Here is a 13911-nt window from a genome sequence, read left to right on the forward strand (position 1 = left end):
CATCAAGCCCAAACCTAAACCAATCTTTTCCACCAAAATTTTTCCCAAACCCTAAACCCTCACCAAAACTCACAAAAACACAAAGTCAACCTAAGGTCAATGGCTTCAAGGAGAAGTGGTAAGGAACCAGCAAGCTCTTCCGGAGGACCTCCACAAAAGAAACGAGCACCGACTAAGAATCATGGCATAGTCTTCAAAGACGACACCCAAAAGGCTAGGTAAAAAAGTTCTTATCACTAAACCTTTGCATCCTTGTAGGTATCCCGATTCTCATACTTTGAATGTCTTAGAGATTAGGGACAATGCTTTTGAATTGTTGAATAGATTAGGATGGGGAGAGATGCTTAGACCTATGAGGGGGTATGAAAATTTCACTTATGAGTTTTTAAGTTCTATACAATTCAAGAAAGATAAGTTGAATTTAGATGACCCCGATCATAGAGTGTCCTTCTGGCTTTTGAATATTGATTACGAGATGTCCCTTGAAAATTTTTGCAATGAAATGGGCTTCGCAAATGCGGGGTTCATCCATGACTCTTAGAATCAAGCTCTAAGGCTGGAAGACTATGACCCTGCTAGCTTTTGGAAACGCATCGCCGGTTTAAATCAATATGTTTCACATTCCAACAAGGCTAGTAACATTCATAACCCAATGCTTAGGTACCTCCAAAGAGTGATGGCTTGTACCATTTGGGGTAGGAAAGAAGTAGGAACATGTAGGACGGATGAACTCTTCATGCTTTGGGCTATGCTTAATAATAATCCCGTGAATACTTGTTTTTACATTCTTGATTACCTTGCCTCCATATGAACTAAGCCTAATTATGTAGCTGATATAGTAGTGGGTGGTGTTATTACATTCATTGCTAGGAGGTTTGGAGTAAGTGAGGAGGAGGGGTTAAATCAAATTGAGGACAACAATAGGCTTAACATAGAGACACTAATCTCTATGAAATTCATTAAGCATCATCCGCCTTTGCAATATGCCCTTACACTCAATGTACCTATTCTATTTTTGCTTCCTAACCCATCTCGGACTAACACCGAGGTGGAGGAAAATTTGTTGTATGTTGATGCTAACCAGGTATATGCGGAGCAAGATGAAGGAGAAGGTGCTAACTTGCACCATGATGGAGGAAGCCATGACCAAGAGGCCAATGATGACAATGAAAGATGGGCATGGATGCGAACTGAGGTGGAGAGGATAAGCACCGAGCAACAAAGGCAAGGTGTTGAACAAACGGGGCTAAGAAATGATGTCCAAAGGGGCAACTGTATAACGGAAGAAAACAATGAGATGCTCCGGAGGATGATCCACCAATTCAATCTCCAAGGTCCTCCTTATGGACCTCAATGATAAATTGTGAGCTTTCCTCTTCCTCTCCTCCCTTCTCTCTTCTCTCTTTCTCTAACTCTTCCTTCTACTACTCCTTCTTCTTCTTACTTCTTCTTCTCTTTTCTTTTAGCTTTTCTTTTGAATCATTGAAGAAAATGCTTCTCCTAAGTGTGGGGGGGGGGGGGGGGGGGGGGGGGGGGGGAGCCTAATAAAGTGTCCAGAGTCGTAGTGTTTCCAAACTCCCTTGAACTTTATTCTTTTGTTTTGTTTTTATAGCAAAAGGCATGATTAAGTAGCTTGTTTTTAATGGAAATTATGGCATAAATTTTTTTGTTGTCTCTCCTTAAAAGGTTGTTTCTTATACATAAAAGTGATTTCTTGTGTTTTTAGTGTTCTTGCTATACCCACATCTTGTTTTATTGTGAAAATTCTCCAATGAGAAAAGCACTTAGTTGCAATTTTTGAGTAAGTGTATGAGTAGGTATTTTAAGGAGCATGTTCTATCTTTAATGGTAAATTAGACCCTTAAAAGTCTTTAGAGTAAAAGTAGTAAAAGTTTGTGTGGGAAATTATTAATGTGCTTTATTGTTATATTCTATTATAAATTGTTGAATTAAAATGGGACGGGAGAATGACACCAACATGTGGAGGAAACGATACTCCTTCTCTGACTTCCTAAATGTCGTGGTGACTCCCTAATTGAACTTAAATTCCAAATCCCTCAAATGAGGAAATAAATTCATCAAAGCTAGGGGGAAAGGACACCCTCTCCAAAAAGACTTCCTACGCGGAGATGATAAAATTTTTTGCAGCACTACTTAGGGTGATTTTGAATCTAGGAGGAAAGGACACCCTCTTCATAAAGACTTCCTATGAGGATAGATAGCCCCTAAGCAATCTACAACCCCTTGTGCTTAAATTGATAATCTAATTTAATTTTAACTAAATTCCCATCTCTCTTATATGAAATGAAGAAAGGACTTTTCTCGGTTACTTTAGTATTAGGGATAGAACCTGTTCCTCATAATATATGTTTTATACAGGTGCAAGAAAAGGGTTGGACTACACACACACACACACACACACTCACTTATGACTTGTTATTGGGTTGAATAGGTTCACAAGGAATACTTGAAGTCGTGATTAGTGTACTTGAAACAAAACCTTGGGAGAGACATGAGTTTTTCAATTGTGTTGCCATATTAAATCTTTTTGTTGCTACTATGTCTATTGTCTTTTCCTTGAGGACAAACAAAGATTCAAGTGTGGGAGAGTTTGATGAGTCAATATTTAGTCTATTTTTATGCATTATTTTGTTTAGTTTTATTTGGATTTGATTTGATTTTATTTAAATATTATTTCCTTTTTGAATCTTTTTACTTCAATTGCCTACTTTTATATTTCAGGAATGAATATTGGATGGAAGGAGTATTGGAGCAAAAGAAAGGAGTCTGGAACTGATTCGGAGCGAAAATACGAAAGATTTAGGAACAAAATATATTCCCCCAAAGTCAGAAGCTTGGCACGGCCCGTGCCAACATGTGGCACGGCCGTGCCACCCTCCAGGATGCCTTTTGCTGCTTTTTCTTCGGGCCCAAGTTACTCTGTTTTAGTTTTACCGAAAAGCCCTTGTAATTGCTTAGATTTTAAGTCGAATGTAAGCTATAAATAGAGTAGCTCTCCATCACAAATATTCATCTTTATTTCTTGGAATTCAATAGTGACAATTGTTTTCTTAATAAAGTTCATCTTTTTATTTCTTTACTTTCTTGTTATTTATTTTATGCTTTCTCTCTTCTTCCCCATGTCTACAATGAACATGAGTGAGTAGACTTCTTTGTCTTGGGATTGTTGGATAAGTCTAATGACGTAATCCGGATCAAGCCAAGTCTTAAACATTAATTTTATGTAACCCTAATTTCTAATCTAAATTCAACGCTTTAACATGAATTAACCATTATCAAACTGTGGAAGCGAACGCGGAGGGTTTGATAATTGTTAATTCATTATCTCAAATATCAATTCATAAAGCGAATGCGGAGCTTTGATATTCGAACAAGTGAATTTAGACAAGGATTGCGAAACATGAGAATAGTCTAGCAAACCTTGAGACATATAAAGTTTCGATCTTCAAGGGTTCCAAAGGCAATCACCCATGAGAATAGGTGTGGTTGTTGGAGGAATACACTCACTGACTTCGAGAGAAGCTTTGATACGCTTAAGAGAAACTTGTCTTTAGAAATTAGGACTAACGTAAGGTTATAAGTTTAAGGGTTTGTTTGTGAAGGATTCGTCATTACGATGAACCAATAATCCCAAGGCTCTCTTTTTATTATTGTATTTCTTTTCAATCTGCTGAACCTCCTACTTTATAATCTTTCTTCTCCTCTAATCATTCTCTAAAAGTTAATTAAATTGAACAACTCCCCAGCGGAACGATACTATCTGTTACTACTACTTCGATAGACCGTGCACTTGCGGTTTGGCCTATCAATTTCCAGAAAGTCAATCTTCACCACTAAAAAAATATTCACAACCTAGAAGAAAAGGTGCTCGCCTTGGCATTTCTCCACGTTCGTCGATTCCAACGCCAAATCCGGTTCCGGTTCCAAATCCTATCTTGGTTCCAAGAATTTATGATCCATCGAATCCTATGTATTACATGCCAAAATTCATGAGACCATATATTGATAAAATTGTGGATGTTATTGGCAATGGTAATTGTGGGTTTAGGGATATAGCCGAATCCATGGGTTTGACGGAAGAAATTGATGTTATGGTGCGGAGTGCACTTATTCAAGAGGTGAAAGAGCATATGAATGACTACATCAACATATATGCGGGCGAGGGCCGTTATAACTTCATCTCGAATGGATTGCATCCTACCAAAAATGGTAGTCATTTTGCACCTCCCGATAAATGGTTGACATTGCCGGATATGGGTCACATCGTTGCATCTTATTACAATAGGCCAGTGGTAGAGATAACTACCCTTGATATTGGAGTCTCAGAGACTTTTTTCCACTTAGAGGTAGGCCCCCGGTTAATCCGAAAAGCAACATCATTTGCCTTCGTTTAATCCCAAATCATTTAGTCATTCTTTTGTTAAAAGATGATTGCCCACTACCTCCATCATCTACGAAGTGGATAAATCACAGGAGCGAAGAGGCGGCAACATGGGAGGATGAATTTTTGGATCAACAAGATCGTTTCCGAACACTCATGAATATTGAGAAAGAAGAAAGATCGGTTTCACCCAAAAAAGAAACAAATCAACACAATCCTATTTTGTGTGACACTCTGGTTAATGGAAACGAAGAATTTAAAGATCTTGTGGAACATTTAGTTGATTTAATTTCATTAGATGAAATATGACACTTTTCGGTCGGTGTTCATCCTTTTTTGGTCGATATGGACCGGCATATTTTTTGGGATATATAATGTAATGACCATTTTTTGTGGCCAAGATGTAACTAACCTTTAATGAATTATATATATATATATATTCGTTTCACATTTATTATCAATTAATGTAAATTCAGTGTAATGTGTGGCATAATGTGGAAAATTTGGCGAATTTCAAACAATTGTGTAACGTTAACGTATTATCGTATGTATGTAATGTTGCCAAATTATTGATAAATTATGAAATGTTGTTGTTTGTAATTGATGGATGTTGTTGTATCGGTTTGATTTCATGAGGAATTGCCGTTTGAAATTATAGGTAAAACAGGCCGAAAATGGCTGGAAATGAAAGTGCAGACTGCACTGGTTTTTCTTACTGGTGTGAACGGTAGTTAACTACCTCTGGCTTTAGCAGGAGTTAACTGCTGCCGGTTTGGCCAACGGTAGTTAAATACCGTTGGGGGTATTTTCGAATTTTCCATGTGTTATTAGGACAGTTTTTATGTCAGAAAAGCAATTTTCTGTTTGTAGTGGACAAGTTTTCATGACGTTCCAACAAGGAATCAATTTATTATGAATTTGTAGAAAGTTGTCAAAATCAATGTCGTACCTATGACTCATGACACTAGCAATGTTTGATTTTAAATGTTTGAGTTGTTAGATGGTAAAAAAGAATATGTCTGTTAGTTTTCAAAAGATAATTTCTATTGGAGATTTATCTGGATAGGAAAAGTATTTTATAAATTGTTTTTAACTCTTTATGGGTTTTCAAAAGACTTAAAGCAATTAAGAAAAAAATGATTTGTTCAAAATTTTAAGGAAAAAAGCTATTTTATTCACTGTCGTCGAAGCATCTGAAAATATTTTAGAAACTCTACTATTTTGAAATTATCTTGAAAACAAAATGTTTTAAGTAGGTAAATTTTAGAAATAACAGTCTCTCAGCTGAGAAAGAATTCTCCAAAGTTACTTTTGTCTACTTTTGGATCATTAAACTCCAAGAAGGTCGTAATCACCTCCGCTGGCTTAAGAGGCCCAATCATCGTATGAGGTCTGGGAATAGTATGAACATAGTTGTACTGCCTCAGAACCCGCTCCGGCAAGTGACACACCATCCTGGCTTTGCCAGCCATGATCCATTCGGAGTACCAGCATACGTCTTAAAATGGCCTCAGGTCTCGTCAAGTCTCGTACAGCCTCCAGATGACATGAGTATGCCCCGGGGGATACTCGATGTCATCTGAAGTGCCCAACATCATAAAATCTCCCGGGAGGTTTCCATCTACCCAAAAGCGGCGCGGGTCCTGACGATCGTAATCTTCGTAAGGCTTCCTCAGAACGAGTTGCCTGAAGTGAGCCAAAACTCATCCCTGCAAACACAAAGAGAAAAATTTATATCAGCACACAAGTATCATACAAACAACCATACATTTACGATTCACAAAAAAAAATAAGAAAGAAATGCATTACCACAAGCAAGGTCATGTAACCACCAACGACGCTAACAACTGAGTCGGAGGTAAGAGAAAACTGCTCATATAGGAAAGCAAGTCCCAACCCGCCCCATGACCAGTCGCCTAACATGTCCAAATCTTGAAGCGCAAGCAGCCATATCAGATTAACAGTTTTGTTGTTCTTGCCGGCAAAAAGGGTGTAGCCAAGGATGAGCAACAAAAACGCCTTAACACAGGCGGTCCTAACAACACTCTGCTCCACCTCCTCCTCCTCTATGTCAGGCTTCCCCAGCTGATTACACCTATTCAACAATAACAAACCAATTTCTAACAAATTTTATCATCAACAATCCAAAAAACAAAAAAAACAAAAAATTCATTGAGACATTTTATCAAACACCTAGAGTGCAACTTTCAATCAACTTAAAATCAAACAATTTCAAAAACATAAACTACCACATTGCACTTTGAACAACATCTAAACTACAATTCCTAACTTAATTCATCACTAACAATCTTAAAAACTAACATGCAAGCCAAATTTCTAAAAACCTAAAAATGTCAAATTTCTCCAAAAAATCATAAATTTAAACCCAAAAAAAAAAGAAGCAATGAAGTAGGATAAGTATAACTTACTTGTTGATTTGGTTGATTTGATGTTGATTTGGTGGAAGTTGGTGAAATTCGCAAAAATTGGGAGGAAAAGTCGTATTTTGATGTTTTGGAAACGAATGGGTTGTGTTTTCTGTTTTGCTGTCATATACACTTAAGTCACGGAGCGTGACTTTACTCACGCAGGAACATAAGGTGCGTGAGTTAACTCACGCAGTGGTATTATGAAATTTCAGTCAGGAACGCGCAAAATCAGTTGGGAGAAGAGCATAATTTCATATGGTTCATGACATGTTGCCAATGGCCATTAACAAACCAAGTAGTAGTCTCTATTTTTCTTCAAATTAATACCTAAAATTTTAATACATTAAGGATGAGTCATCTTACTTTTATATTGTTACCGTCTCTGTTTTCATCCAATGTAAGACTTTTATTTAGAGGCCATATATACCAAAGTTTTTTTTTAGAGGAGTATAGCAACTGCCAAGGATCTTAATATGCTAAGGGACATGTTAACTTTTGTCCTTAGGGCACATGTTAAGCATTAATTTCATTCCATTAATAGTAAGAATTTAATAAAAAAATTAATATTAAACATTGTGAGCAATAAATTAACACAATTTTCGATAGATAGTTTCTATTAGTGGAATTCTTAACATGTGCTTATGGGCACAATTTAACATTTGCCAATATTTTAACAACAATTTTTCTATTTATTATCAACATAGACTCGCACGTGATATCGCATTGGACAACGCAATATACAAAAAATGCAGGCCCTGCATGAGTTCGGTGTTAGTTATCCTCATAATGAATGCAAAAGATAACGTGGAATGGATAATGTCCTCCTTTTTGGTATATTTTTTTTCACGAAATGAAAATGAATTTGCAAAATAAGATAGATAAAAGTATACAATAATATTCACCAAAAAAATTATACAACAATGATGGCTCTTTGCTTGGCAAAAAAAATAATATGATGGCTCTTTGAATTAAATGTCAGTTACGTTCGATATCCGACTGGTATCTTATATTGTTTTTTTTAAGAAACAAAAATGAATTATATTAACACTGACACCGTAATTGTCACAGCACAAGGTGTGTCAAAACAGTTACGGAAAGAGTACAATCAAGTCAATCATACACAACATTCAGTCGATGCCCATACATAAGAGCGGGTTCGACCACCAACTATGAATACCAAAAACAAAATTAACATTTCTAGCTCATACATGCTCACAAGAGTGTGGAATCATCTCAGATATTGGCGTATGGATAGTTTGTAAGTATCTTTGTTAGTGTTATTTGAATCTTAAGATTTGTTTTTTTTAGTGTCCTTAATGCGAGCACTTAAAACACAATTTATCTAAATTTGTTTTTTTTTAGGTTTTACCTAAATTTGTTTCTAATGAAATAAGAACTTAAAAAGAAATAGAGATGTGCAGTTTGAGATATTAAATTTAGCAAAAACAATTAGGTTTAAATGTGATTGTTAATTTGACATTGGTCATCGGTTATGAAAGAATTAAATATAAATATTCAAGATATGTTTTTTTTTCAGCAACATTCAAGATATGTTATTACTATAAGATATTCAACATCTTAAGATTATTGTGATGGCGTCATCAGTAATATCGTAAATTTAACTCTTATTGTTAACATAATAACATCTTAGATAGACGATACGTTATTATTTGTAAACGATGTTGGACCTTGAATATGCCCTGATTTCAATGAGTATCTAAAGCCCAACTCATCTAAACATTTTTATTACAAAAAATAATAAATGTGGTATCGTGATCTCTTGATAATTTTAAATCATTAGTCCATTATTGGTCTCAACCGTCCTAGACACCCCAACAAAACCCCACTAGAGGGAATCCGCCCCTTGTTTGCTTTCTATTTTACAAGAAAAGTGTCATAGCTACGCTCATAAGAGGTCCCACCAGTAACATAAACATTAATCCACTTTTTCTCTCTTATGAATTTGGAATCCATCACATGAGTCTCACCAAACCATTCACAAGAAAAATAACACTTTTTGTTTGTTCAAGCTTCCAACTTTTATCCATTGTCTTTTGTTTTCTTTCTGTTTTGTAAGCATTTAAACATTCTTGGTGTCTCTCAAATTGACAAGATCTTTTATCTTGAGTAATCATGGCATGTTCATTAAAGAGTGTTTTCTATGTACCTAAATTGAATGATACCATGCTTCTTGGTACTAAATCCAAAGGGGTTTTGAGGCTTTGTCCTTCAAGACATGTTGAAGCAAAATCAAGCACCTATTCTATTTTGAGTACTGATTTCATTGGAAAACCCATTGTTCTTTCAGAAGTAAATGGCTCAAAGTATTACAATTTGAAAACTTCTAGAGATGTCTCTATTAATGTATGTAAAAGCTTTGTTTTTTTATATTTTTTGTTTTTTGTTATCTACTTATTGTTTTGCTATCATGTTATTTTTTTTTCTTATACATTAATTCTACGTTTTTATTTTAGGCACATGCAACAAGTTGTGTTAGCAAATCATTGAAATGGTGGAAGAGGAACTTGAAGGCTAATATGATTGAGATCCATTCAGCTCAAGAACTTGTTCATTCATTGGTCAACGCTGGAGATACATTGGTTGTGGTGGATTTCTATTCACCTGGCTGTGGAGGCTGCAAAGCCCTTCACCCAAAGGTATTATTCAGTTCTCTTCTTTTACCAAAAAAATATCCTTTTTTTTTTTTGTAAAAATAGAGGAATATAAATGAATAAACAATTTATAAAACTACACTTAAATAAGAAAAATTATATAGAGACTAAAATTATATCTAATCCTTATTATTATTTTTAGGGTTAAATATGTTTTTGGTCCCTATAATTATATCAACTTTTCGTTTTATTCCCTCTAAAATTTTCTTTCAACTTTTAGTAACTATAAAATTTTCAATCATTACTTTTGATCCTTATTTTTACTTTAATTTTTGTATTTTTTTAATGAAATTGTGCAGAAATATGTATAATATTGTAAAAACAATTCCCAAAAAAAAAATTATAATTATTTAACAAAACATAAATTAAATATGAATTTTTAACCGTACAAAATATAAAAATTCATATTAAATTCATGTTTTGTTAAAAAAAATTGATTTTTTTTTTGAGAGATTCTTATAATATTATGAATTTTTCTGCAAAATTTTATTCAAAAATATGAATTTTACATATTAGTTTACTTTAAATGTTAAATGAGAGACAAGATGGAAAATTTTTAAGGGACTAAAAGTTGAAGAAATTTTTTAGAGGAACTAAAACGAAAAGTTACATATTTAAAGGACTAAACACATATTTAACCCTTATTTTTATTAAACTTATTTATGCGACCGAGTTTAACTCAAATGATTGATGCCTAATTTGTGTATGTTGTAAATCTTGGATATTGTGTTCTCTTCATGCTGATAAAGAAAACTTAATTGCAGTGTTGGACTCTATATCTTATCCAATTAGAGACTGAAATCACGGATTTTAAAATGAGGAGACCAAAATTAAATAAAAATGGATAAAAATTACATTCGGGTAACAATACTAAACCACGTTTCATGTGTGATCAGATATGTCAAATAGCGGAACTATACCCAAGTGTAATATTTCTGAAAGTGAACTATGAGGAGCTGAGAAGTATGTGTGAAAGTTTGCACATTCATGTCTTACCATTCTTCAGATTTTACAGAGGTTCCGAGGGTCGAGTTTCTAGCTTCAGTTGTACAAATGCAACGGTAAGATACTAAGAATGGTATTATCAAACATGTTTAATAACATGATTATGTTATGTCTTACCAAACATGTTTAATAATACTCGAAACCACTGGGACACACTATAATTCTATCAGATTCACCGTCAATCTAAATACGCAGTAATACAATGTTACGTTCTCAAATTCTAACTTTTTTATGATTATGTTATGTAATTTTATACAGATAAAGAAATTTAAGGATGCCATATCGAAACATGGAAATGAACGTTGTAGCTTAGGTCAAGCAAAAGGTTTGAATGAGTCTGAGTTGAAAGATTTGGCGTCGATCGGTGAAATAACAATTGATTCTCCTTTACAATATCCTGTTGAAGAAAAATTGAAAGAGTTTTCTGATGTTTGGAATATGGCAAGTTATAGCAGGGGACTTGTACAGGATATTACATGCTGATTGTTTTATGATTTGGATCCTCTTTCATTTTCATTGTGTGATAGCACTTTTTCATATGGAAATGTTTTTGCTGCAAGTACGACATTTATCTTATCATATTAGAGAATTAAGATTATAATGGAGCAAGGAAACAACATTAAAATTGTAAATATATAATATATTCTTTATATTTCAAATGATGAAGTTTTAAATTCTTTAGCTAAATACTTTTGCTGTATAATCGATGTTTGAACATCATCTCCTATACTTATGCGTATAAATTTTCAATAACTATTGTCATTTCATCTATGCGACCAAAGAGAAAAATGTAATTATTCTTGTACATAAAATGTAGCTATGCAACAAAAGTTAAACGGGCATGCAATGTAAGTTTTTTTTTACACGGACAATCGATAAGAATTCACAATTTTGCAATTGAATAAATACAAACAATTTTAAAATATACTTTAAAGAGTGATATCACATGTACTATGTTAGTGTAAGTTAATTTGAATTTAGGTAGCCGTGATTTGTTTGCGTGCTCGTGTTTCTTGTGCGAGTGTTGCACTTTTGAATACTAATTTGTTGTTTTAAAAAAATTTAATTGAATTCATACTAGTTTTATACATTGTTGATTAATTGTGATCGTCATATCATTAAAACATTTGTGATTAATCTAACTATTTCTAAAGACTCATCATGATTGTGATTAGTGTATGAAAATTAATTTGAAATAACTTTACACTCAACACAAGATGCATATCGTGCATGTATCAGAATACAAAATGGCATTATTGCACATCCAACTAGGTAAATGACGCATACCATGTGCATCAGCCATGAAGGTACAGGCTACAGACTCATTTGGTTGGTGTTCTCTTATTATTATATGATAATATGGATAAGGCAATCTAGTGAAAAATGCATGTCATTTGTTAAATGCAAATTATATGGATCTATCTGCAGTGCACACGGTTTCGACTAGACGCAATGCACTTGCCAACAAAGGCTGAATCACGTACCGGTCCTGTTATCCGGAATAGGAAGGGAGGAAAAGGCTGCATATACACACACACACCAAGAGGGCCTTAGTCCAGAAAAAAGAGAGAACTACCGCTTAATAAAACACGGAGTCGAAATACCAATAGAGTCAGATAAAAATAACAAATTAATTTGAGCAGGACAATGTTCGTATAACATCAAAGAGTACCTCCATCACATGTCATATTATTATTAGCCAACGCATCGGCACATTTGTCTGCTTCACGATACGAATGTCGAATCTTGATCTCCCAATCCAACTCCAACCATCTTCTAATATTTTGCAATAAGCTCCAACCATCCACAGTTCCTCATTCCGCTAAAGCAAGTGTCGAAGCTACTACTCAAGGATCAATATGGAGCTCCACTTTATTAAAACCACATAATCTAGCCAACTTCAAACACCCCCCCAAAGCTCTGCAACCAATGCGGTACAAGCTCTCAACCCCTTCGAAAAACAACAAATCCACTCTTCGTTTTCCCCTCGAAAAACCGCCACAACCCGCTATCATCCCTTGCTTAAACCTATTCTCTATCAATTAATTTATCCATTGTATGTTAGTGCTACAATTTATCAAACAATAGCCTAAATATGTTTTTTTTAAAATAATAAATAAGTATGCATTAAATTAAAAAATATAAATATTAAAATATGCATATATAAACCATATGATTGTATAGTTCAATTGGTAGATCCATTGACATTGATATGTAAGGGCTGAAGTTTGAATAATGGATTTTTCACTTCTCCACACAAATAGTATGAATCTTTGTGTTTGTCGAAATATAGTATGGGTCTAGCCATTAGATTATTTGACTATCAAGTAGTTCAGTATTGGATGATCTAAACATGTGCTTATAAGTGAGGGCGATTTTTTTTAAGAGACTAAAATGATATTAAATTACCAGAAACACTGAATTATATTCAACACAAGATGGGCCAGAATAATACTCAATAAGTTTAATCTGAACATGTGCTTATATATGGGGTCTATCCTTATTTATTTTTTGAAGAGGCTATAAAATGATATTAAATTACTACAAACACTGAATTATATCTGCCACAAGATGGGCCAGTATAAAACTCAATAAATTTAATTTGAACAACTGAAAAGAGAAATAACAATAAAAAACAAGATAAAAATTTAAATGAAGACTCCCAAGCATAAGAGAGGATTAAGACGCCAAGAATGAAAGTCAAAAACGAAATTATTATTTTTTACCTTCAACCACCAATAAGAAAGCAACTTTATATTGACATAAAGAGATGGCAAAGATTCTTCCTTCTGTCGAAAGATGTTAGATTTTTTTTTCTTCCAATTTATCCAAACAGTAGATAACCAAATAAGATGTAAAGACGAACACATGCTTTTGGAAAAGTGACCTAGATGATCGAACAAAATTAGGTGGTCAGATAAACACCTCAAACCAACTGAAGCCATGCCTAACCAATGCGCCAACAATGGCCAAATACTACCAAAGAAAACACAACCCAAAAATAGATGATCAAACATTTTCATTGCTTCCACGACCACTCATACAAAGTTAAGAATTAACCAAAATAATGTCTCTATAAATCAATTTATCATATGTAGGAATTCTATTACGAAACAACTCTCCCCTAACAAGTCAATTTTATAGAATTATATTAAACTCAAACACAAATTCTAATATATGAACAATTTCTTTTTCAGTTAGTAATAATGTCAATTTATTTAATTATTATTACTAAGTCCCTTATAGATGGACTACTCCGAACAATCATTAAAAGTCATTGATCAAGTTCACATATGATAATACACTAGATGACACATAACTATTTATTTTTTCTTTCTCCCATTTTGTTCATGAATTCATCAACCTCCAACCTCCGCTGTGCTCACGGATCCTTTCATATCTG

General features: G+C 34.0%; 1 protein-coding gene and 1 pseudogene across 1 annotated transcript; both read left to right on the forward strand.

Annotated features, from left to right (window-relative positions):
- Positions 1–4711, forward strand: part of LOC146937167 (uncharacterized) — a 44221-nt pseudogene extending 39510 nt beyond the window's left edge.
- A 3975-nt stretch (positions 4712–8686) lies between these two features.
- On the forward strand, positions 8687–11195 carry LOC146937169 (thioredoxin-like 1-2, chloroplastic). Its single transcript, XM_085751612.1, has 4 exons — positions 8687–9195; positions 9306–9488; positions 10400–10564; positions 10767–11195. Exons 1-4 carry the CDS (start codon positions 8965–8967, stop codon positions 10989–10991), a joined length of 804 nt encoding a protein of 267 aa, XP_085607738.1. The 5' UTR covers positions 8687–8964; the 3' UTR covers positions 10992–11195.
- Positions 11196–13911: the final 2716 nt, after the last annotated feature.

Source organism: Medicago sativa, chromosome 3 (genome assembly GCF_051527215.1).
Source record: "Medicago sativa cultivar Bolivia chromosome 3, Bolivia_mono, whole genome shotgun sequence".
In the NCBI taxonomy this organism is placed as follows: domain Eukaryota; kingdom Viridiplantae; phylum Streptophyta; class Magnoliopsida; order Fabales; family Fabaceae; genus Medicago; species Medicago sativa.